This window comes from Haliotis rubra, unplaced genomic scaffold, assembly GCF_003918875.1.
Source record: "Haliotis rubra isolate DU_JTF1 unplaced genomic scaffold, ASM391887v1 Scf385, whole genome shotgun sequence".
Classification (NCBI taxonomy): Eukaryota; Metazoa; Mollusca; class Gastropoda; order Lepetellida; family Haliotidae; genus Haliotis; species Haliotis rubra.
The window spans coordinates 534,565-561,533 of record NW_025767063.1 but is presented as its reverse complement, the minus strand read 5'-3'; the positions used below and the strand labels follow the sequence as shown (position 1 = coordinate 561,533).

The window sequence follows — 26,969 nt, the reverse complement described above, 5'->3', positions numbered from 1 at the left end:
CTTCTGCGAACCTTATCCCTTCTCGAACCTCAATCATCCTTTCGTGAACTGAAGATTCCTCCCTTCGCGAACGTCTTTCTTGAGAGTCCTATCTTCGCTAACCTATATCTGTAGATTCATCTCTTCGCAAACTTCTGTGATGTGAGCTTTCTCTTTGCACACGTCTGTTGCTAGATGTATCCTTTCCCGAAGCTCTGTGATGTGAGCCTTCTCTTCGCTAACCTCTGTCTCATGATGAGTGACTTCATGAAACCTCTGTGAGAGATAAGAGATCTCGATCTAGAGCAGCTAGATGTAGGAGATGGATCCTTCAATGTTTTCGAACGTTGAGGGTTCGCAGATGTAGAATGATGAGTAGGCATCTCATGTCTTCTATCCTCCTCCAAGATGACAGAGTCGTCCGACTGTGGAGACCTTCACAAAGGTGTACGTTTGCAACATAGTCTTGAGGCGTAGTTCTCTGAGGAGTAGGTTCGCGCAGGTCCGTAGGTTTGCGCACGATGTCAGTAGATGAGAGGCTTCGCCGAGCCTTCGCTTCTTCCTGGAACCTACGTTCCATCATGGCCATCATCTGGTTGGTGAATTGTCTCATAATTTCACCCGGATCGAGTTCTGCATTGATTGAAGCTGCTGCGGTGTAGAAGAAGCGTTCGCGATGAGTGGTGTGCCTCGACTTCACTCTGTTGAGAAGTTGGTGGTAGTTCGTCAAACAGCTGGCCTGCTGTGACCGTTGCAGGAGACGATCTAGTAGTCGTGAAAGTCGATTGAGTCGCCGATGTCGTAGGTACTTAGGGTATAAGTAAAGGAGGATCATCAAAAAACATCTACTTCACGCGGAGGTAATATCTCTTCGTTGAAGGATTTCTGATGCATTGACTTACTAGGCCGCGTAGATTACCCTCCGAACTGGTAACAGATGCTTTCTTCTGCGACGTAGAAGAAGACGACGTCTTTTTCTTGGCTTGAGTCGGAGTCAACTGCATTGTAGCCGATCTCTTCTTGGCCCCTTTACCAGCAGACTGCCCCTGCAACGTACTCAACATAGCACCAGTATTATGAATCTCCGCAGTAGCAATCAACATACGGTTTGCAGGCTGATCTCCTGTTTTATCAGCCGTGACTTGAAATGACTTCCTCACCCGATCCATGGCACGTCTCTAGATATAAGACAAATATTGATTAAATTGTAGATTTGATAAATCAACACAATAAGTACAACTCAAGCTGGAAGAACATGGTTTTATGCACGAAAGGCATTGGGGGTGAGGATCAGCCATGGATAACCTGTGCCTGCAAACACTGCAAGATTTCATGAAATGTAAACAAAGTTACATAAACGATGAAATTATGACACAAATACAAATAATTTTTACAAAAAATACGTAGTAGTCTATGTCAAATCCATACACAGCGTAATTTTGAAGAATAGGACCTAAATAAAAAGGATATAATGCCATATACGGGACTCCAGTGCTCGCCCAACCATCCACTTGGGCGAAAAGGGAGAGAGTGACAAGTAAGGCTGGTCACATGACTGAGAGAGGTCACTCGTGGGTGAGTGTATTTTTACATCCCCTTCAGGAACTTCAAGGGATTCAAGTGTTTCACTACCATTCGCAAGGAAAAGGGAGAAAAGCAAAAGATCATGAGTCAGGATAAGAAAAATATAAAGCTTGTACAAAGGTTGTTTATTGCTTGTCTATATGGAAGGATTTTACCATTACTTTATGTATCAAACGGACAGTACTCTTGTGTTTGTGACAATTATGTTTCAACAATATTTCTTTTTAATTACTCTATTTTGTTGGTTATGAAATGTTTGTATTTATTGATATATCACAGCATATTCAAAAGTTAAAAAACAATGAAATGAAACGTGAGCTGACAATAGTAACAGTACGAGAGAGAGAGAGAGAGAGAGAGAGAGAGAGAGGGGGGAAAGAGAGAGAGAGTCTTGTAATTTCACAAAAACTTTATTTTAATTAATGGGGACCGGCAGACATGTTGTTGACATCGCCAAACTACCATTGAAATGGTTTGTAACATGTATTCTGATTGGCTAATGAAAATCCATCCTTGATAATCTCCAGGATATACGTTACGAATCCTCTCCACTATACCCTGGATGCATCCACAGCTTGGTCCGATGATTTTATTACCTCTCTTTGCTGGCTTTTTAACCAGTAAGGTGTCTACGCTGGGAAGTTGAGAGAACCAATCACAACTCACTTACGCTTCTTAAATTATCTAACCGTTTAAACTTGGCAACACAATTGATGCACAGGTACTCTTAATGAGGTAGAAGGAGTTCTTTCATATATATTTTTAAAGTTTCAGATCTGTCAGTTTGTCTGTATTATTTCCCAAAATATCTGAGTGGCACTGCGAACAAACCATCGCGACTGCAACCGCTATCTTTGTTGACACACTCGGATGTAAAGGTTGCTTTGCTGATTGGCTACAGTGAGAATGCGGAGCCAGCAAAGGGAGGTAATAAAGTTATCGGGCCAAGACGTGGATGCATCCAGGGTATAGTGGAGAGTGGTCGTAACGTATACCCTGGAGATTATTGAGGATGCTGAAAATCAACAATCATGGAAATCGATCCAAGGACAACCGAAATGTTTTATACAAAACACTGCAAATATGAACATGTTTGCAACAAATATATTTGATGTAAGAAACAGGTAAAGAGTTGTTTTGTAAAGTCCGACCACAAACCCAAGTCACATCTTACCTCCAAGCGGCCATTCTGCTGCAGCAGCTGGGAACCAGCGTCATGAACAACACAGGAACAATGTTCATGGACATGTTGAATCTACAGACTTCTTCAGTCCAGTCCAAGAACTGCAGGATTCACAGATGGCCCAGGGACTGTCATGAGACTAACATGAGACACACACATCTTTACATGAGACACTTCACGTCCAGCACAAATCATCAGAGACTATCACACATCTTCACGTTCAGCACATGCCAAGATAATGTTCTCTTCATGAACTCTGGTTGATGAAATCTACAGACTGACTGGCATCCCACATATACAAGGATCATTATCACAGGAGACACCAAACTTGACACATAAAACAAATTAAATCTCTTTCTGAGAACTGTAAGTATTATTCCAGACCAACACGAGCTAACACAGATGTCTTTCTGGTTCAGGACAAATGACTGTAAACAGGACACAAATGGCTTCATGTTCAGTGACACACATATTGCAAAGGATGGGAGTATTCAGGTGTAAAAATGTCTGTTTCCCTCAGGCAGTGTAATAAATAGGTTGACTAGAAATCTTGTCTGTAATCTTCACAGCAATAAGTAGTAGCACCATCACATGTCATGTAGCTGTAGATCAGAAGCTGTATATCAGTTGATATATATCCTCAAAGTACGTCCTGTGACCTCAACGATGTCATCTGGCTTGGGCAGACATTGCCATAGTTACTATCACTAAACATGGATATTTTTCAGATTTTGAAAAACGATTGAGTGTTTATGATCCGTTATCTGAAATAAATATGGCACTGTCACACGGCAAGTTGAAAATAAATAGTTTTAGAGATTAGGGAAAAGTTATCCTATATGAAATACTTTCATTCTGTTGAGAAAATAATTTTCACAATTTCACTGTTTGACATCACAGATCAACATCCAATTTTGGATTGGTGATTAGCATGACCACATTCTCGACTTGCATTCACTGCAAGGTGGCAGCATAATATGGCGCTGTTCCCTGGACAGTGACCCAGGTCGCCACCGTTGTCTTCGTAGCTGTACTTCTGCCATCAAAGTCAGATATGTCCTTAAACCTGTGAAACAGAAAACAAAAAAGTATATTCCGCTTATTATAATTATATCAGCTTTATTATAATTATATCAGCTTTATTATAATTATGAAAAATTTCAACCACAAGTATATATAAAATATTAAACATGAAACAAAGGTTAAGTGGAAATAGCACGGAGTAGAGCACTATTGATCTCCTGGTACAATGAATCAGGCAGAACCTTTAGCCATCAGCAAGGTGAAGTATACAACTGACACAGTGGCTACTGGTAAGCCTCCCAATGTGGACAATGTCATGTGAATGAGCAGTATGAAAGTACAAGGTCTGAAAACTGCGGCTTTAAAGAGGTTATTTAAGATAGGCAGACAAGAGGCTTCGATGCTTAGACATTTCTATTCTGAATGTTAGGGGCCGTTCATAATTTATGGCTAGGGGTGTGTGGATGATTTTTATGGAGAAGCATGTACGATGTGAGTGACCCTCCTACAATTTATGTACAAAATAAGTGACCCCCCTTGCATTTCAGGTACAAAATCAATGACCCCCTACCCCTTCCCATATTTCTTAAGCATAATATTTCAATATTTTTATGTACAAAATTGCTGACCCCCCTAGTACATGTGTACAAAATTGCTGACCCCCCTAGTACATGTGTACAAAATTGCTGACCCCCCTAGTACATGTGTACAAAATTGTTGACCCCCCTAGTACATGTGTACAAAATTGCTGACCCCCCTAGTACATGTGTACAAAAGTGTTATCCACCCTACCTCCCCAGAACAAAATGGATGACCCCCACTTGAAATCACCATCACCACCCCATAGATTTACATAATCCAACAAGAGATTACTGAACACAGTGGGTAAAGATCTGTTTATGACCCAGTGTCGATACTCACAGTGACAAAGGTGTTATTTTAAGCCGATTCATTACACCCCAGGCAGGATAGTCACAAGTGAGTTTGTTTGTTGCTTAAAGTTGTACTCAACAATTGGAGCCATTGGTTTTATATTAGCTGACAACCTGACAATTTATTTAATATCTAGTTCATTTTATTTCATCTGTCCTTGCCCTTCAAATCCATTTAACATATTTCCATTATTCTTCATGATCATGCAACAAATTACCTGTCTGAAAATAATGTCCAAATATATCATTTTCAACTCCCTGGGAAATATACACCCTGTAAAAATCTCAGTTAACAGTCACAAACCAAGTCATTGTCTCCCTGTCCAGCAAGTCTTTGATTTTGTCAACACTTTCATCTGATTAATAGAAGCATGGTTTATTGGTGACCAAGTCAGCCACAGGCTCCGGACTCAATCAGATGAATATATAAATACCTTCCAGAAAGTACAGAAAAGTAAAACAAAAAGAAACGTGCAGATTCTGGGACTTTAGGGGGTTGAGAACCCCGACTCCCAGCGTAATGCACCCAATCCCTCACACACAAATTCAGCGATATAACCTACCCATTGACTTCTTTGAGTGGCATTGTTAGAAGTTGGAAGTCAGATAGAACAAGTATATATGGATAAACCTGGGGAGGTTATATAGAACAAGTATATATGGATAAACCTGGGTAGGTTATATAGAACAAGTATATATGGATAAACCTGGGTAGGTTATATAGAACAAGTATATATGGATAAACCTGGGTAGGTTATATCGAACAAGTATATATGGATAAACCTGGGTAGGTTATATAGAACAAGTATATATGGATAAACCTGGGTAGGTTATATCGAACAAGTATATATGGATAAACCTGGGTAGGTTATATAGAACAAGTATATATGGATAAACCTGGGTAGGTTATATAGAACAAGTATATATGGATAAACCTGGGTAGGTTATATCGAACAAGTATATATGGATAAACCTGGGTAGGTTATATAGAACAAGTATATATGGATAAACCTGGGTAGGTTATATAGAACAAGTATATATGGATGACAACTTCTTTTATTGTAAAGCACGACATTTCCATACAGGTTCTTGTATCATTTTCAAGTGAGAATGGTACAGGGAGAGAACAGGTGATATATACTGAACAGCAAACGAAACGCAAGTTTCGAAAAAATGAAATCACATGAAGGTAAGCGTTCATGTTTATGGAACATTCATGGTAAAGTGACGTAATGATCCAAGATGAGATGATGTCATGCAATTTGACGTCCATACAGACCATTCGCTCAAACACACTAACAGTGCAGCAAAACCATAATTTTAGCACGTGCATCGACAGTTCTGGATGAAAAGCATGCATTTCACTCTGAGGTATCCTTTATAATGGTTTGTGTCAAAAACAGTTCTGTATTGACGCTAGGAGGTGTACACGCCACACAAATGATGCCTACACTAACGACCGAGCAGAGGGGAATGGCCATTGGAAAGTTGCATGGAGGTAGCTCTGCAACCGCTGTAGCTAGACAATTGGGCTGCCATCTTACCACCATTACACCACTTGCTCAACGTCATCAGCAAACCGGGGTTGCTGCTGATCGTCTCCGTAACTGACGGCAACAAGTGAAATCTCATGCGCAAGATCGGTTCATCCGGGTCACTCATCTAAGGAACCGACCAGTAACAGCAGCCTTAGTTCATGGGTCAAGGGGAGCAGTGTCCAGCGATACAATTAGGCGTCGTCTTCGGGCTGCTGGAAACCACTGCCAAAGGCCATATGTGGGGCCAATTTTGACACGCCAACCACGCCAGCAACGTTTGCAGCCCTCCCACAGCAGGGGTGTCAATGGATTATCTGGCTCAAAACAACATTAACGTTTTTCCATGGCCATCTCTTTCCCCGTATATGGCTCCCATTGAACATTCTGGGACGAAATTGGACGGAGGATTGCTGCAAGTAGACAGCCACTCACACTTGCACAATTAGAATAGAGATTGGTGTTTGAGCGGAACCAGTTGCCTCAGGCATTCTTTCAGATTCTAATGAACTCAATGAGGCCACGTTGCACGGCCTGTGTGCAAGCTCAAGGTGGCCATATACGCGACTAAATAGACTGTCACTTTTCGCGTTCAGGGGTATCTGCATTTGACGGACTGTGATCAATTTGAACTTAATGCAATTCAATGTCAAAGCAACTTTCAGCTGTTAAATTGACAGTGTTGTCTTTAGAATAAATGATGGGACATGATTTTGGTTGTCTTCTATTCACAAACTTGACAAAAAGCCAGACTTGCGTTTCTTTTGCTGTTCAGTATATATATAACAAGACTAATTAACAAGGCAAGGTGGAATAACAATGTGATGATAACAAATAAAGGGATAACCGAGGATTACAGGGATAAACATAGAGGCGAGCCAGCGGAAGCCAATGATACACAGAGCATAGAATGTATACAAGATTAACATGGAGGCCAGTGGAAGCCAATGATACACAGAGGATAGAATGTATACAAGATTAACATAGAGGCCAGTGGAAGCCAATGATACACAGAGGATAGAATGTATACAAGATTAACATGGAGGCCAGTGGAAGCCAATGATACACAGAGGATAGAATGTATACAAGATTAACATGGAGGCCAGTGGAAGCCAATGATACACAGAGCATAGAATGTATACAAGATTAACATGGAGGCCAGTGGAAGCCAATGATACATACAAGAGGATAGAATGTATACAAGATAAACATGGAGGCCAGTGGAAGCCAATGATACACAGAGCATAGAATGTATACAAGATTAACATAGAGGCCAGTGGAAGCCAATGATACACAGAGCATAGAATGTATACAAGATTAACATGGAGGCCAGTGGAAGCCAATGATACACAGAGCATAGAATGTATACAAGATTAACATAGAGGCCAGCGGAAGCCAATGATACACAGAGCATAGAATGTATACAAGATTAACATGAGGCCAGTGAAGCCAATGATACAGAGAGCATAGAATGAATATAAGATTAACATGGAGGCCAGTGGAAGCCAATGATACAGAGCATAGAATGTATACAAGATAAGATAGAGGCCAGTATACATTCTATGCTCTGTGTATCATTGGCTCTGGCTAACCTCCATGTTTATTTTGTATACATTCTATCCTCTCTGTATCATTGGCTTCCACTGGCCTCCATGTTAATCTTGTATTCATTCTATCCTCTGTGTACCATTGGCTTCCACTGGCCTCTATGTTTATCTTGTATACAGTCTATCCTCTGTGTATCATTGGCTTCCACTGGCCTCTATGTCTATCGACCAAAGCAAACAAGGCATTATTTTCTATAAAGAAGTTAATCTACATGTATCCAAATATTCCAGTTAATATTCTTTTTAAGCTCTTTGATACCAAAGTGAAGCCAATTTTACTTTATGGTGCAGAAGTGTGGGGTTATCAAGAACGACAGTTGATAAGCAAATTTCATACAAATTTCTGTAAATATGTTCTTGGCATAGGTAAACATGTTTCTAGCAATGCTATATTAGCAGATTGTGGTAGATATTGTATAAGTGTTGATTATTATGTTAAATGTGTACGTTACTGGTGTATATTACTTCATATGTCTGAAGACAGGTATCCTAAGAAATGTTATATTTTGATGAAAAATCTCGACTCAGCTGGTAGATATACTTGGGCATCATACGTAAAAAGTTTGTTAAACATCAATGGGTTTGGATTTGTGTGGTTTAGTCATGATGTTGGCAATATTACTCATTTTATATCCATGTTCTAACAGAGGCTTATTGATGTAAAGGGGCAAAGCATATTGAGTAGAATTAATGAATCATCGAATTTAGCTTACTACAAGACCATTAAATCTTTATTAGATGTAAAGTTTTATGTCTCAAATGTACATTTTAAAGAATATAGACTGATATTTATGCTTACTTCTTTAGACTTCATCACCTACCCTTCTTTTGTAATGTAAGATGAAAAGATGATAGTTATGCCTCAACAACATGTAAAATGTGTAACAGTAATGTCCCAGAGGATGAATTACATTTTCTTTTTGTCTGTGATGTATATGTAAGGTTATGTAGTATATATTTACCAAATTTTGATCAATGTCCAACTATCATTAAGTTTAAAAACTTAATGCTATGTAATAACACCAGTATTCTTCTTAAAACTGTGCAGTTTATTAAGCATGCCCTCGTGATCAGATCAAATGTGTGGAAATAATGTGTAACCTTGTATATTGCCTTGTCTAAAATGATATTTTGTGTCCTATGATTGTACATGGGCCGATGGCCTACTTACAGAATTAAAATTCATTCATTCACTGGCCTCTATGTTTATCTTGTATACATTCTATGCTCTGTGTATCATTGGCTTCCGCTGGCCTCTATGTCTATCGTGTATACATTCTATGCTCTGTGTATCATTGGCTTCATTTGGCCTCTATAATGCCATCGTATACATTCTATGCTCTGTGTACCATTGGCTTCCACTGGCCTCTATGTTTATCTTGTATACATTCTATGCTCTGTGTATCATTGGCTTCAGCTGGCCTCTATGTCTATCGTGTATACATTCTATGCTCTGTATACCATTGGCTTCAGCTGGCCTCTATGTTTATCTTGTATACATTCTATGCTCTGTGTATCATTGGCTTCCGCTGGCCTCTATGTCTATCGTGTATACATTCTATGCTCTGTGTACCATTGGCTTCCACTGGCCTCTATGTTTATCTCGTATACATTCTATCCTCTGTGTATCATTGGTACAGTGGCACATGTAAAATCCCTTGCCCTGAAATTTTGTTCCGCTATACCGGCCGATTGTTTTGGTGATTTTTTTATATAAGCAACATAATTAACATTGGAATGTCAACGGACACCGGTACAGCGTGATATACAAATGTGCTTGCCCGACAGAAACACTGGACTTGGACGTTGGGCAATGGGTTATTTCCACCCCTGCTTGCTTTATATAACCTACCCAGGTTTCCACAAAACTGGAAGTGGACAGCCATTAGTCCAGATCACGTACTTTGTGTTACCTTCTGACAAGTGTAAACCGGCACAGCACCCATGGCTTGTGTATGGCTTCATTTTGTACAGTGGAACCATTTTTTAATATTAGTCCCATGATTTTTTCTTGTATGTTGACGGCTGTATTTCAGGTTACATGTCTGTATTTATGTAGATGTCTCTATTGTATGTTAGGGGCAGTGGGGTAGCCTAATGGTTAAAGCGTTGGCTTGTCACACTGAAGGCCTGGGTTTGATTCCCCACATGGGTACAATGTGTGAAGCCCATTTCTGGTGTGCCCTGCCGTGATCTGGCTTGAATATTGCTAAAAGCGGCGTAAAACCTAACTCACTCACTCACTATTGTATGTTACATGTTTGTATTTATAACGATGTCTCTATTCCAGGTTACATGTATGTATTTATAATGATGTCTCTATTCCAGGTTACATGTATGTATTTATAACGATGTCTCTATTCCAGGTTACATGTATGTATTTATAACGATGTCTCTATTCCAGGTTACATGTTTGTATTTATAATGATGTCTCTATTCCAGGTTACATGTATGTATTTATAACGATGTCTCTATTCCAGGTTACATGTATGTACCTCTCATATGAAACTAATGTTCTCCATATCACATCATCAACATGAGGAAGTCATATTGATAGGCTTCCACACATTTGTAACATGGACGGACCTGAGTCAGCCATATTCAGGATGTACTGCAGCTCTGTATTTCCTTGACAGTTGTGATCATTGATCACACAGAAAGTAGGAAGGATGTTGAATTTGACAACATTGCATTCAAATATCCTGCAATACGGAACATATATTCTGTGTAGATATACAAGCTGCCCTGCACACCTACCCTGTGTAAATATACAAGCTGCCCTGTACACCCACCCTGTGTAAATATACAAGCTGCCCTGTCCGCTCATCCTGTGTAAATATACAAGCTGCCCTGTACACTCACCCTGTGTAAATATACAAGCTGCCCTGTTCACTCACCCTGTGTAAATATACAATCTGCCCTGTACACCCACCCTGTGTAAATATACAAGCTGCCATGTACACCTACCTTGTGTAAATATACAATCTGCCCTGTCCACCCACCCTGTGTAAATATACAAGCTGGCCATGTACACCTACCCTGTGTAAATATACAAGCTGCCCTGTACACCCACCCTGTGTAAATATACAAGCTGCCCTGTCCACCACCCCTGTGTAAATATACAAGCTGCCCTGTACACTCACCCTGTGTAAATATACAAGCTGCCCTGTACACCCACCCTGTGTAAATATACCAGCTGCCCTGTACACTCACCCTGTGTAAATATACAAGCTGCCCTGTACACTCACCCTGTGTAAATATAAAAGCTGCCCTGTACACCCACCCTGTGTAAATATACAAGCTGCCCTGTACACCCACCCTGTGTAAATATACAATCTGCCCTGTAAACCTACCCATGTAAATATACAAGTGGCCATGTACACCTACCCTGTGTAAATATACAAGCTGCCCTGTCCACCCACCCTGTGTAAATATACAAGCTGCCCTGTACACTCACCCTGTGTAAATATACAAGCTGCCCTGTACACCCACCCTGTGTAAATATACCAGCTGCCCTGTCCACCCACCCTGTGTAAATATACAAGCTGCCCTGTACACCCGTCCTGTGTAAATATACAATCTGCCCTGTAAACCTACCCATGTAAATATACAAGTGGCCATGTACACCTACCCTGTGTAAATATACAAGCTGCCCTGTCCACCCACCCTGTGTAAATATACAAGCTGCCCTGTACACTCACCCTGTGTAAATATACAAGCTGCCCTGTACACCCACCCTGTGTAAATATACAAGCTGCCCTGTACACTCACCCTGTGTAAATATACAAGCTGCCCTGTCCACCCACCCTGTGTAAATATACAAGCTGCCCTGTACACTCACCCTGTGTAAATATACAAGCTGCCCTGTTCACTCACCTTATGTAAATATACAATCTGCCCTGTAAACCTACCCATGTAAATACCAAGTGGCCATGTACACCTACCCTGTGTAAATATACAAGCTGCCCTGTACACTCACCCTGTGTAAATATACAAGCTGCCCTGTACACTCACCTTGTGTAAATATACAAGCTGCCCTGTACACTCACCCTGTGTAAATATACAAGCTGCCCTGTAAACCTACCCATGTAAATATACAAGTGGCCATGTACACCTATCTTGCGTAAATATACAATCTGCCCTTAACACCCGACCTGTGTAAATATACAAGCTGCCCTGTACACCCACCCTGTGTAAATATACAAGTTGACCTGTACACCCACCCTGTGTAAATATGTTGCAGATGTATTTCTTTATTTCAAGTGTTTTACACATATTTGTTAGTTTCATTTAGATTTACCAGTCAGCTATTACACTTTATCAAAAGTTTCTAAAGTCTGATTGCTTTGTTCACCCTGTGTAATCTCCCAGCACATGACTGTTCAGGTCAGCAAAGAGACAAGCTGTAATCAGATGAGTTAAATATCCATTACCAAAATGTTGTATTCAAATAATATAGTATGCTTACATTGTGTCCTCAAGTAAAATGAATGTATGTCCTGTAAACATCGGCTAGGACTTCACAAGGATCACGGAAATATTCTATTACTTCTACTAAATGAATGAATGAAAGTGTGCAAGAACATGTGCTTATCTTCTGTAAATAGTCTGTGTAGCATACAAAGTTTGACATAATGCATGCAAATGATTGTAAAAAGCATGTGGGCAGTATCACGTTCAGTATAGTTAGTGAGTGAATGAGTTTAGTTTTATGCCACACTCAGCAATAGTCCAGCTATATGACGGCGGTCTGTAAACAGTCTGGATCAGACAATCCAGTGATAAACAGCATGAGCATTGATCTACACAATTGGGATACAATGACATGTTTTAACCAAGTCAGTGAGTCTGACCACCCGATCCTGTTAGTCGCCTCTTACGACAAGCATGGGTTACTGAAGACCATTTCTAACCCAGATCTTCTAAATGCCCTTCAAAGATCAGATCTTCATGGTTCAGTATAATTAGCCTACATGGACTATTTCGTTCGAGATCATTTCCGTTTGCTGCTGCATCTCTATGGAATTCCCTCCCTGTTGACTTGAAGTCATCGTCAACCTTCACATCTTTCAAAGCACGCCTCAAGACCCACCTTTTCCGAAAATATCAGTAACATTTCTGCCAGCATCTCCATCCCTGTATATAGATTTATAATGCTCAGGGAGAGCTTGGAGCATGGCCATGTGTAGTAGAATTAGCGCTATATAAATACACTGCTACTACTATCTGTATCAGGTTAGAGAATATAGCAGTACTGTAAGCATGGTGTGGCAGTTTGAATCTCAGCCTGGTATCACTAGCAGGGTATGTTCTTTATATACAGTGGAAACCGCCTAAGTAAAGACCGCTTAACTAAACAGACCTGATAAGTAAACACTTTTCTTTGGTCCCGGCAAATTTCTTCATTAATTATCACTATTAGAGTCCGGTTAACTAAACTCGGATAAGTAAACAATACCGCTTAACTAAACGTCTTCTCACGGTCCCTGGAAGTAAATTACCTTAACAAAAGAGACTGGATAACTAAATTAGCGATCACCACATAATCCGACATGAGGAGCAGTCGTGTCAGTCTCCAGTCAAACAAACATCCTACTTACAGCTCGCTGGCGTCAAGCAGTTGACAATACACTGACAACTGGAGGCCAGCCCTGATAAGTTGTTCATTGTTACATATGCATACATATACATGCATATGGTTGTCATTTGCAGGTTTTTATAAGTTTGGATAAGTAAAATACCTGATAAGTAAACAATTTTGGCGAGTCCCTTGAAATTTTACTTATCAGGTTTCCACTGTATGTGCAAGGCCAGGGTGTATATCTCCATGTAATAATCAAGTTAATGCACTAGTGTATATCTTTCTCCATAAGTAATGTCAGGGTTCGACACTAAGGCACGTCTGAACGACATTGTCTAGTAAATGGTCTGGTCTAGTTAAGATCGTGTCTGGCTAGCCGGACTGGTCATGTAGATATTTAATGAATGCTGTTTCAAATCACAGTACTTGTTTATTTTTGTTTTTAAAAATCTTGCACAGCATTATGTATTTTCAATATCAAGCAGGAAATCCAAAATCTACTATTAGACGTGATGTATGCTCCAGTAAATTTTAAGACCCACTAGTCCACTGGGTAACATTATACAATTATTGACTTCTAGTGAGGTTGAGCCAATGATTTATCGACCTTGGACATGTCATATTCACCGAGGCGAAGGTTGATAAATCATTGGATCAACCGAACTGAAGTCAATAATTGTTTTATTATGTGACAAAAGTACTGAATACCTGTTCTTCTGTGACATAAGAGAGACTCAATATAAGCTGGAATAGGCTTACAACTTTCAGAGGCAGTATTAGTAAATGAAAGCAATTTTTTAAAAATTCAACTTGTTTATTATCACAATCGTTTAGATATCTTTCAACAGTCAATAACATTTCAACATCTTTAAAACATCACAGTTCAAATATTTCAAGTCTCAATTTCAGCAGTGCGGAGTTCACAGCTGGAATATCCCAAATCTATTTTTAGCCACGGGAGGTGCTTGGATTGTTATATCAACCTCTCGCGATGTGGCGAGGTTGACATCGCTTAGCGTCACAGCTGTCATGTGACCAAGTGGGCCAATCAGAAGGGCGGAAATCTACCCGTCATATAATAATGTACAAAACAAACTTAGCACTAAGACTACCTTATGTGTATGTTAAGGTATGGGAGTTACGGTCACCTTAGCACTAAGACTACCTTATGTGTATGTTAAGGTATGGGAGTTACGGTCACCTTAGTGCTAAGACTATCTTATGTGTATGTTAAGGTATGGGAGTTACGGTCACCTTAGTGCTAAGACTATCTTATGTGTATGTTAAGGTATGGGAGTTACGGTCACCTTAGCACCAAGACTACCTTATGTGTATGTTAAGGTATGGGAGTTACAGTCACCTTAGCACTAAGACTACCTTATGTGTATGTTAAGGTATGGGAGTTACGGTCACCTTAGTGCTAAGACTACCTTATGTGTATGTTAAGGCATGGGAGTTACGGTCACCTTAGTGCTAAGACTACCTTATGTGTATGTTAAGGTATGGGAGTTACGGTCACCTTAGTGCTAAGACTATCTTATGTGTATGTTAAGGTATGGGAGTTACGGTCACCTTAGTGCTAAGACTATCTTATGTGTATGTTAAGGTATGGGAGTTACGGTCACCGTAGTGCTAAGACTACCTTATGTGTATGTTAAGGTATGGGAGTTACGGTCACCTTAGCACTAAGACTACCTTATGTGTATGTTAAGGTATGGGAGTTACGGTCACCTTAGTGCTAAGACTACCTTATGTGTATGTTAAGGTATGGGAGTTACGGTCACCTTAGCACTAAGACTACCTTATGTGTATGTTAACGTATGGGAGTTACGGTCACCTTAGTGCTAAGACTATCTTATGTGTATGTTAAGGTATGGGAGTTACGGTCACCTTAGCACCAAGACTACCTTATGTGTATGTTAAAGTATGGGAGTTACAGTCACCTTAGTGCTAAGACTACCTTATGTGTATGTTAAGGTATGGGAATTACGGTCACCTTAGTGCTAAGACTACCTTATGTGTATGTTAAGGTATGGGAGTTACGGTCACCTTAGTGCTAAGATCACTTTGTACAACGGCATCCTGGTCTAGTAGTAAAATATGTTAACATCAAACCCTGAATGTACACATTTACACACACAATGTTTACCTATAATGTAGTCATTCATATTTTAACTAAAAGTCAATAAGTTATATCCATTTTATTACTGAAGATTGTACAGTTTGAGAGGTATTCTATTCTACTTACTATTGTCTTGTGAAGCATATGTTCCCCTCTACATATCACCGAATTAGTGCTCACCTATTATAGTATCAACAGTGGATGATTGATAAGTTAACATGATACCTATTGTGAAAAGATTATGATTTATATAAGTATGTATCATATATGATTATACTTGTTATTATGTGATTATGTGTTCCAGGGTGTCTATCATCATATTTCATCTCCATACCAACGCGAGCATCATCCACAATTGAAGATCTCACACCTAGTAGCATGGGCTGGCTGATACCAACACGATATTGACTGCTACAAATGTACAGGTGTGTACAGGTATGCAGGTGAAGGCAATATTGCAGCACAATAATCAATGATGCTTGCACATACTATTAGCAGTGAATGACATTAGGAAGCTGTTACATAACACATGACGCAGAATAGAACACAATATAGAAGTTGATAAACATAACATACTGTACAGGACACTGGGTGCTTGATAACGGTGTTAGTACCTTCACCGAAACATCGCACTCATTGCAATAAAGAAGTTGACTATCCATAAACTTGGTTTTCCTTGATACAGGGGTTGATAAACACAACATACTGTACAGGACACTGGGGGATACAGGGGTTGATAAACATAACATACTGTACAGGACACTGGGTGATACAGGGGTTGATAAACACAACATACTGTACAGGACACTGGGTGATACAGGGGTTGATAAACACAACACACTGTACAGGACACTGGGTGATACAGGGGTTGATAAACACAACATACTGTACAGGACACTGGGTGATACAGGGGTTGATAAACACAACATACTGTACAGGACACTGGGTGATACAGGGGTTGATAAACACAACATACTGTACAGGACACTGGGTGATACAGGGGTTGATAAACACAACATACTGTACAGGACACTGGGGGATACAGGGGTTGATAAACACAACATACTGTACAGGACACTGGGCGATACAGGGGTTGATAAACACAACAAACTGTACAGGACACTGGGGGATACAGGGGTTGATAAACACAACATACTGTACAGGACACTGGGCAATACAGGGGTTGATAAACACAACATACTGTACAGGACACAGGGGGATACAGGGGTTGATAAACACAACATACTGTACAGGACACAGGGGCATACAGGGGTTGATAAACACAACAAACTGTACAGGACACTGGGTGATACAAGGGTTGATAAACACAACAAACTGTACAGTACACTGGGGGATACAGGGGTTGATAAACACAACAAATTGTACAGGACATTGGGCAATACAGGGGTTGATAAACACAACAAACTGTACAGGACACTGGGTGATACAGGGGTTGATAAACACAACATACTGTACAGGACACTGGGGGATACAGGGGTTGATAAACACAACAAACTGTACAGGACACTGGGGGATACAGGGGTTGATAAACACAACATACTGTACAGGACACTGGGCAATACAGGGGTTGATAAACACAACATACTGTACAGGACACTGGGTGATACAAGGGTTGATAAACACAACATACTGTACAGGGCATTGGGGATACAGGGGTTGATAAACACAACATACTGTACAGGACACTGGGCAATACAGGGGTTGATAAACACAACATACTGTACAGGACACTTGGTGATACAAGGGTTGATAAACACAACATACTGTACAGGACACTGGGGCATATAGGGGTTGATAAACACAACATACTGTACAGAACACTGGGTGATACAAGGGTTGATAAACACAACATACTGTACAGGACACTGGGCAATACAGGGGTTGATACACACAACATACTGTACAGGACACTGGGGGATACAGGGGTTGATAAACACAACATACCATACAGGACACTGGGCAATACAGGGGTTGATAGACACAACATACTGTACAGGACACTGGGGGATAGAGGGGTTGATAGACACAACATACTGTACAGGACACTGGGGGATACAGGGGTTGATAAACACAACATACTATACAGGACACTGGGTGATACAGGGGTTGATAAACACAACATACTGTACAGGACACTGGGCAATACAGGGGTTGATACACACAACATACTGTACAGGACACTGGGGGATACAGGGGTTGATAAACACAACATACTGTACAAGACACTGGGCAATACAGGGGTTGATAAACACAACATACTGTACAGGACACTGGGTGATACAGGGGTTGATAAACACAACATACCATACAGGACATTGGGCAATACAGGGGTTGATAAACACAACATACTGTACAGGACACTGGGGGATACAGGGGTTGATAAACACAACATACTGTACAGGACACAGGGGGATACAGGGGTTGATAAACACAACATACTGTACAGGACACTTGGGGATACAGGTGTTGATAAACACAACATACTGTACAGGACACTGGGTGATACAGGGGTTGATAAACACAACATACTGTACAGGACACTGGGCAATACAGGGGTTGATAAACACAACATACTGTACAGGACACTGGGTGATACAGGGGTTGATAAACACAACATACTGTACAGGACACTGGGCAATACAGGGGTTGATAAACACAACATACTGTACAGGACACTGGGTGATACAGGGGTTGATAAACACAACATACTGTACAGGACACTGGGTGATACAGGGGTTGATAAACACAACATACTGTACAGGACACTGGGGGATACAGGGGTTGATAAACACAACACACTGTCCTGGAGTGATGAACATGTTCCTGAGAAACATGGACAGACATGTATCTGACAAACACGTTCCTAACTGACAGGTTCCTGACAGACATGTTCGTGACAGATAGGTTCTGGACAGACATGTTTCTGAGAGACAGGTTCCTGACAAACATGTTCCCAACAGACAGGTTCCTGACAAACATTTCCCTGACAGACAGGTTCCTGACAAACATGTTCCCTACAAACATGTTCCTGATAGTCTGAACCTGCCCTGACACATAATTAGTTGAGGAATACAGAAATAGTCTGAGTGAGTGAGTGAGTGGGAGTGTGGGTATGTAAGGAGTTTTGCACGACCTTCATTAGTGTTTTGGTTACATAACATCTCAGAGAGTCTGTAACGATGCAGGTGTTGGCGTGGGTACAGTGCCAACAAACCTGGAAAATACAAGTGGGATTCAAACCCATCACACGTTTCCAACAAACCTAAGGGACACTACTCTTGCTGTGGCATTGTTGTGCATTAGAAGAGCAGGCCACCAACAAAGAGGAATATAATAGCCAAGATCTATAAATTTACAAACAATACCACAAATACTGTCATCTTGTTGACAGGATTCACATGAGGCAAGTCCAGGTTAGGATTCATTAATCCTCATACGTGTTCTTAAACAGTAACTGGTCTGTCTGAGCACACCAATTTCCCAGAATGCAGCTGACTGAGACATGGAACAAAATTCACTCACTAACTCAAGCTGGGCTAATTGAAGGAGGATCCTTTCTAGTAGCAACTTTAAATCTACCATCTTTAAACACCACAGAACCAAACAAATCCATAAACAATGTGGCATCTACAGATACATTTTCTTCCACCATCTGAAGCAAAATTAGAGTAACCTTGAACCTCTGCTCATTGTATCCAACCTAAAGTAGATAAACACATACTTGACAACTGTCAACAGTGTCCGATCTGTGCATGCTCTAAACTGCAGATACGTGTATTAGTGGCAGATTTAAGTTCAAGTGCAAATGTGAAACTAGGTAACTACAGTGAAATACTACCTGTAAAACGAAGAAGGTGACGTGGCAGCTGATCCTGCTGATTACCTGAGCCAGGAAATATTACCCAGACCCACTGCAGCCATATTGATTTGTTCTTTCAATACTCACTCAATGAATAGACTAGATTGCCTAACAGTTTTTTGTTAATCGGCATGGTAACAGCTGATACAAACACTGTTTGTGTTGTGCTTTCTTTTCAACAGATACATGGCTCAGATAACATTCGGAATCCCGTGAAATATTGAAGCATTTAACTTGGCTGGAGGACGTTTCACTTCAAAAGATTTGATGTTATCTATTTGAGACAAGTGACAACAGCCTTTCTCATACATGTCAATGGTGCACACAAATAATCAATTAATCAATAACAAACAAATACTATCGGTGAGAACACTATGCAATACGTGACACAAACCTCAACAGCAGCAATTTTCTTTCAAGAGAAATACAAAAGGAATATAGCCCTGCCATATCAGGAACCAGTTTCAGGGCAGCCCTGTCATATCCGGCACAAGAGTCAGGGCAGCCAGGTCATATCAGGCACAAAATACAGGGCAGCCCTGTCATATCAGGCACAAGATACTGGGCAGCCCTGTCATATCAGGCACAAGAGTCAGGGCAGCCAGGTCATATCAGGCACAAAATACAGGGCAGCCCTGTCATATCAGGCACAAGATACAGGGCAGCCCTGTCATGTCAGGCACAAGAGACAGGGCAGCCAGGTCATATCAGGCACAAGAGACAGGGCAGCCCTGTCATATCAGGCACAAGAGTCAGGGCAGCCCTGTCATATCAGGCACAAGAGTCAGGGCAGCCCTGTCATGTCAGGCACAAGATACAGGGCACCCCTGTCATGTCAGGCACAAGATACAGGGCAGCCCTGTCATGTCAGGCACAAGAGTCAGGGCAGCCCTGTCATGTCAGGCACAAGAGTCAGGGCAGCCCTGTCATATCAGGCACAAGATACAGGGCAGCCCTGTCATGTCAGGCACAAGATACAGGGCACCCCTGTCATGTCAGGCACAAGAGTCGGGGCAGGCCTGTGTCATATCCGGCACAAGAGTCAGGGCACGCCTGTCATATCCGGCACAGATACAGGGCAGGCCCCTGTCATATCAGGCACAAGATACAGGGCAGCCCTGTCATATCAGGCACAAGATACAGGGCAGGCCCCTGTCATATCAGGCACAAGAGTCAGGGCAGCCCTGTCATATCCGGAACCAGATTCAGGGCATCCCTTTCATATGAGGCACAAGATACAGGGAAGCCCTGTCATATGTGGCACAAGATACAGGGCACCCCTGTCATATCAGGCACAAGATACGGGGCAGCCCTGTCATATCCAGAACCAGATTCTGGGGAGTTGTGGTGATTAATGTATATACTGAAAGGCAAAGAAACACAAGTGCAGTCCGGTAAATAGTTTATATCATTTTCAGAGTCAACATGGAACTGATACATGCTTACATGTTAACAGTTGCAAAGATCATTTGGTTGACAAATGTTTGGGATAGTGCCGTAACATTCACGGAGACTTGGATGATCAGGCATCAAGGTCACAAGGTCACAAAAGTCAGTACCATGTATATATGACCGCCATTGGCATTTACCACTGCGGCACAACGCCTGTACATGGAATGCACCAAATTGTTGGTAAAGTTCAGTGGGATGTTGGTAATTGTCTGTCAACAAGGAATTTGTTGGCCTTGTACAAACTTGGTTTAGTCGTCTTTGAGTTTCATCCCACAACTGTTCAGTTGGGTTTAAGTCAGGGACTCATGGATGGCCAATCAGAACAGCAATGTTGTGATCTTGTGTTACCCTTGCAACATGCGGTCTCGCATTATCATGCTGGTAAATGTGGTTCTGATGTCTGGCTGAAAATGGCACAACATGGGGTTGGAGAGCCTGATCAACGTATCGCTGAGCATCACACCATTCCCCTCCCCAGGACCAATATTCTGAAACACAACTGGCCCTAGTCTCTGGTTGTAGCCAATACCTGCCCATACCATTACACTCGAGCCGCCCATGCAATGCATTCCTTTCCATCACACACTGATCGGCATAACGTTGACCTCGTCTTCGCCATATCCTGAAAAGTCCGTCAGCATGGGAAAGACAGAATCGACTCTTGTCCGAGACATGGTACCGCTGTCTGTGACAACAGTTCAGATGCTGTGTTGCCCACCTGACGGTGACGTGGGGTCAGTATAGGACAACGAGGCTGCGAAATTTCAGGTTGTTGGCCTTCAGTTGACGTCGTCCGGTACGGCTACTAATGTGGTGTTGGTGAGCTCCAATGGTCCTTTGGGCTGTTTCATGGGACCTGCCTGATGTTGATGACAGATGAACTGGTCTTGTCTGGGCGTGGTCACTTTTGGCCTACCACTTCTTGGACGGTCAGCAGTGGTCTGAGTGGTTGCCTAACAACTTTTAAGGTGATAAATGGTCGTAGCATGGACGTTAAAAGTGCGGGCAAAATCATCCGCGCTTTGGCCTGCATTCAATCTACCAGTAGCTTGGTCCCTTTGACATGCATTTACTCTTGGCATCTTGAAGTCAGCTATCGAATAGTGACAGAGACCAACAAATCCATCAGTAAGGTGCTCACCAGTAGCGCTGACTTTAACTTCAGTCTTGCAAGTGTTACCATGGTTACTTGAAACGGAGTGATAACGAAGAACATGCGAGAACTAAACTGAAGCTATCCAAGATATTTTTATGGATTAAACTTCTCTTTTTTAATTTCTCTCACGACCTGGAATGGTCTCGAAACGTCGTGAGAGAAATTAAAAAAGAAGTTTAATCCATAAAAATATCTTGGACATCAATGTACAACTTTTAAATGCCACTGAAAGACATTAAACTGAAGCTGCTACTTAGCACTAAGACCACACAATCATTGTGGCATATATTATTGCATGTATTATGATTATGTTAATATATTCTGTATTTGCCATAGTAAGCACCCCAGGCACACGAAAAACTAGAAAGGGGGAGTGCTTCAGATCTTTCTTTGGCACATATGTCTTGAAATTGAGGACGGGAGGTAGACATAAATCGTTATTGTGAAAAAAAGGGACGAAAACCTTTCAGAAGTACAATGTGAATTTACTCATAAAAATGGATGCTTCCCAATCTTTGGTTTTTGAAACATTACTCCAACTCGTAAGTTGAAATGTGTTTAAAATCAGTAATAGCAAAAACTACTTTTACAGATTCTGGTTTTTTGCATAACTGAAGCAGCATAACAGACTGATGCCACAGTGGCTATTTATCGGGATTATGGCAGATGAAGACTAATGAACTTGTAACACGTTAACAATCAGCGCTCGACATTCATGCTATCCCACTGGCCCGGGTCTAGTAAAATGTTGACAGGACCAGTGCAATTTTGATAAGTGCTGTCCCGATGGTCTAGTAGATATTTAAGGCTGTCAATATAATTGTACAGGTTTTGAGCTTTAAAAAAAAATATGAATGAATGAATAAAAGAAACGAGTGAACACAACAACGTGTGAATGTATAAAATTCTACAAAGCAGGTGCAAATTTGAATTTGACATAAAGAGTCCCACAGCAGGACCAGTAAGAATCTGTAAGAACCAGTGATTTTTAAAAGTTACTGGTCCTGTGGTCTTGTTCGAGAATTTGGGTTAATGTCAAGCCCCTGTAACAATCTCAAAACTTGCTTTGATGGAATTTAACAAGAGTAAATATTGAAGGTACACATGGAAATGCAATAGGTCAGCATGTGGTCATTGCAAATGTTTCATGAAAAAATATTAGAGTTATGGCTCAATACAAATCCTAGACTTGCGACTGAATCCAACTTGTTTCAATGGAAACATAACAAAATCACATTTGGTAACAAATCAAAAGACCAAAAGTCTTCAGTTAAATTGAAAAGCAATGCATGTGCAAGTTTTGTTGAATATCGTATGGAAACGAACCCTACCCTCATTTGAGACTACATTGAAACTGTTTCTTTGGAATCCAAAAGAAAAATTGAAAAAGTTTAAAAGTTATGGCTCAGAATATGATTGGAACGCTGATGCCAACCAACTACATTTGCATCAAAAACAATATTGTTTTCAAATTGAAAACTGGGCACACATTTAACTCGGCTCCTCACTTAATCTTAACGTAATGTCAGTCAGGCAGGCAGGGATAATCTGCTTCATGCAGAGCTGTCAACCCCTAAAGATGGTTTGGAGTGAGACTGAAAAAAATAAGCCGGGGTCCAGCCGGGGTCATGTCGAGGGCAATGCCCTGGTGGGGGGTCTCTGGGGGGCGAAGCCCCTCACCCCCGAAAATGAAGTTTAGTGATTTTCAGGAGCATTTGGAGCCTTCTGGTGGCATTATTTTGACACTAAAAGATGCATGCTAATAAATAATAATAAGCGAATCATTCGCATAAACATCGTTTTAGTACTTCGTTCATTCAGGCATTCTTTCAATGTTCAACTTTACGCAAGAACGAACGAAAATGCGTATTAATTTTGAAATTATTTTTGGCTACCAGATATGCGTGAGATTATTATTTGGAGGCGTGAGAGCGTGACATTTGTCAATAAAGCGTGAGACTCACGCCAAATGCGTGAGAGTTGACAGGTATGTTCATGTGATGAGGGAAATTTGTGTGAGTGAGTGAGTTGGGCATCCCTCATGTCAGCATGACATGGCTTAATGTGGAAGGAGTGAGTGAGTGAGTGAGTTGGGAATCCCTCATGTCAGCATGACATGGCTTAATGTGGGAGGAGTGAATGAGTGAGTGAGTTTGGCATCCTTCATGTCAGCATGATGTCAAGTCAGCTAGTGGTGTTCCGATTAATTGAAATAATTGAAGATTGGTCGCAGTGACCAAACGACCAATCAATCGATCACATTTTCTCATAATCGAACATAAACGATTTTGGAACTACTGTTTTAGTCTTTGAAATACATGACAATGGAATGAATCTTAGAAGTTGTCAGGGCCTGTAAACGTGTTTAATTCACTCCTCACTATCTGAAAAGTCATGACTGAATATTTCTCTAAGACTCAAGGAAGTTTATGGTCATGATATATTAGTCATCACTTTAAAGTAGCAAGTTGCATCATGTTATACATATCTGCAATTACAACCTGGATAGGAAAATCTGAAAAATGAGGCTAACCAATTTTTTCGATGATTGTTCGTTGGTAATGAAGCAATCATCAATTGTGAGATTTCAACCACTTCCCAACACTAATGTCAGCATGACATGGCTTAACGTGGGAGGAAGATCAAAGTGAAGCTGATCTCAGACATGTACAACTCGTGTCAAACCCCAGAACATTGAAATAGTGCTGACAAACCTAGAAAGATTAGTCGGATAAGCAATCCACAATCACAGACTCCTGACATGCCAAAGGGATGCAACTCCGCAAAGCTAAATGCAGAGCCACAGACTCCTAGGCCATAAGAGAAATTTGAAAAATGGACCTTAATGGCGACAAAAACAACTGGCATGCAGGATGGATTGTGACATGCCAACGTGCAAGAAACAAGTTTTATTTTTCCGCGCAAACAACAAATTTCATTTTTTTTAAAGAGATCAAATGGTAGGTGAACAAACTTAGTTCTGACAAGGAAACTGATTTTTTTTCAATTATAGTTACAAGGTATTTATTTATCCCTTGCACAATACTGTTTCCTGTAAAACAAATTAGGTAATACAGACAATCAAATGTGGACTATCATATAAAGTAGTGGTATTGATAAAGATTACTTACATATTGGTCTAGAGATTGGGATGGGGGCACTTGATGGAGCCAGTGCTGATTACCCCAAAAATAGTGTTAGAAAGTTTCGGCAACGTTAACATAAGTTACTTTAGAATTCAAGGTGTTCAGGATGCCTAAATGATTCACACACTAGTTGTTGATGAACAGGGCGGGAGATTTTCACAAAGCTGTCACTGACAAAGGCTGGCTCCTTTACACACAGTATAATTATCACGATTACTGATGTGGAACGTTTTAAACTGTTCCAATGGCTGGCCGCAAACACTGCTATTCACATCTCACTTCGGTAAATTGATCAAGTTTCCGGTATTGACAACAGTGCAGCCAAGGTGAACGATGTGTCAGGGGATATATTTAATAATATTCTACTGAGTTGTGTTGGTTGGTTGTTAAATGCCGTTCTCAGGAAAATTCCATCTATATAGCAGTGACCTGTAAATAATCGCATCTGGACCTGACAATCCAGTGATCAATAGCATCTGGACCTGACAATCCAGTGATCAAGTAGCATGAGCATCGATCTGCACCCAGTACAGTTAACCCAGTATACAATGACATCAGTCAGTCAGCGAACCTGACTACCCAGTAGAGCGAACCTGACTACCCAGTACAGCGAACCTGACCACCCAGTACAGCGAACCTGACCACCCAGTACAGCGAACCTGACCACCCAGTACAGTGAACCTGACCACCCAGTACAGCCGAACCTGACCACCCAGTACAGCGAACTGAACCTGACCACCCAGTACAGGAACCTGACTACCCAGTACAACCTGACCACCCAGTATAACCTGACCACCCAGTACAGCGAACCTGACCACCCAGTACAGTGAACCTGACCACCCAGTACAGCTGAACCTGACCACCCAGTACAGCTTAACCTGACTACCCAGTACAGCTTAACCTGACCACCCAGTACAGCTTAACCTGACCACCCAGTACAGCTTAACCTGACCACCCAGTACAGCGAACCTGACCACCCAGTACAACCTGACCACCCAGTACAGCTTAACCTGACTACCCAGTACAGCTTAACCTGACCACCCAGTACAGGGAACCTGACTACCCAGTACAACCTGACCACCCAGTACAACCTGACCACCCAGTACAGCTTAACCTGACCACCCAGTACAGCGATCCTGACCACCCAGTACAGGGAACCTGACTACCCAGTACAACCTGACCACCCAGTACAACCTGACCACCCAGTACAGCTTAACCTGACCACCCAGTACAGCTTAACCTGACCACCCAGTACAGGGAACCTGACTACCCAGTATAACCTGACCACCCAGTACAGCTTAACCTGACTACCCAGTACAGTGAACCTGACCACCCAGTACAGGGAACCTGACTACCCAGTATAACCTGACCACCCAGTACAGCTTAACCTGACTACCCAGTACAGCTTAACCTGACCACCCAGTACAGCTTAACCTGACCACCCAGTACAGCTTAACCTGACCACCCAGTACAGCGATCCTGACCACCCAGTACAGCTTAACCTGACCACCCAGTACAGCTTAACCTGACCACCCAGTACAACCTGACCACCCAGTAGAGCAACCTGACAACCCAGTACAGCTTAACCTGACCACCCAGTACAGCTTAACCTGACCACCCAGTACAGCGAACCTGACTACCCAGTACAGGGAACCTGACCACCCAGTACAACCTGACCACCCAGTACAGTGAACCTGACCACCCAGTACAGCCGAACCTGACTACCCAGTACAGGGAACCTGACTACCCAGTACAACCTGACCACCCAGTACAGCTGTAACCTGACCAC

The 26,969-nt window shown here is 41.6% G+C and overlaps 1 protein-coding gene across 2 annotated transcripts in view; it reads right to left on the bottom strand.

Annotated features, from left to right (window-relative positions):
* The window catches only part of LOC124286491 (interleukin-12 receptor subunit beta-2-like), a 75,347-nt gene that overhangs the window by 44,152 nt on the left and 4,226 nt on the right, over positions 1-26,969 (bottom strand). For both annotated transcript variants that reach the window (XM_046722866.1, XM_046722867.1), the window contains exon 2: positions 2,738-3,812. In XM_046722866.1, the coding sequence (XP_046578822.1) occupies positions 2,738-2,811 (74 nt within the window). In that variant the 5' untranslated portion in view covers positions 2,812-3,812. The remainder of the gene's footprint in view (positions 1-2,737; positions 3,813-26,969) is intronic.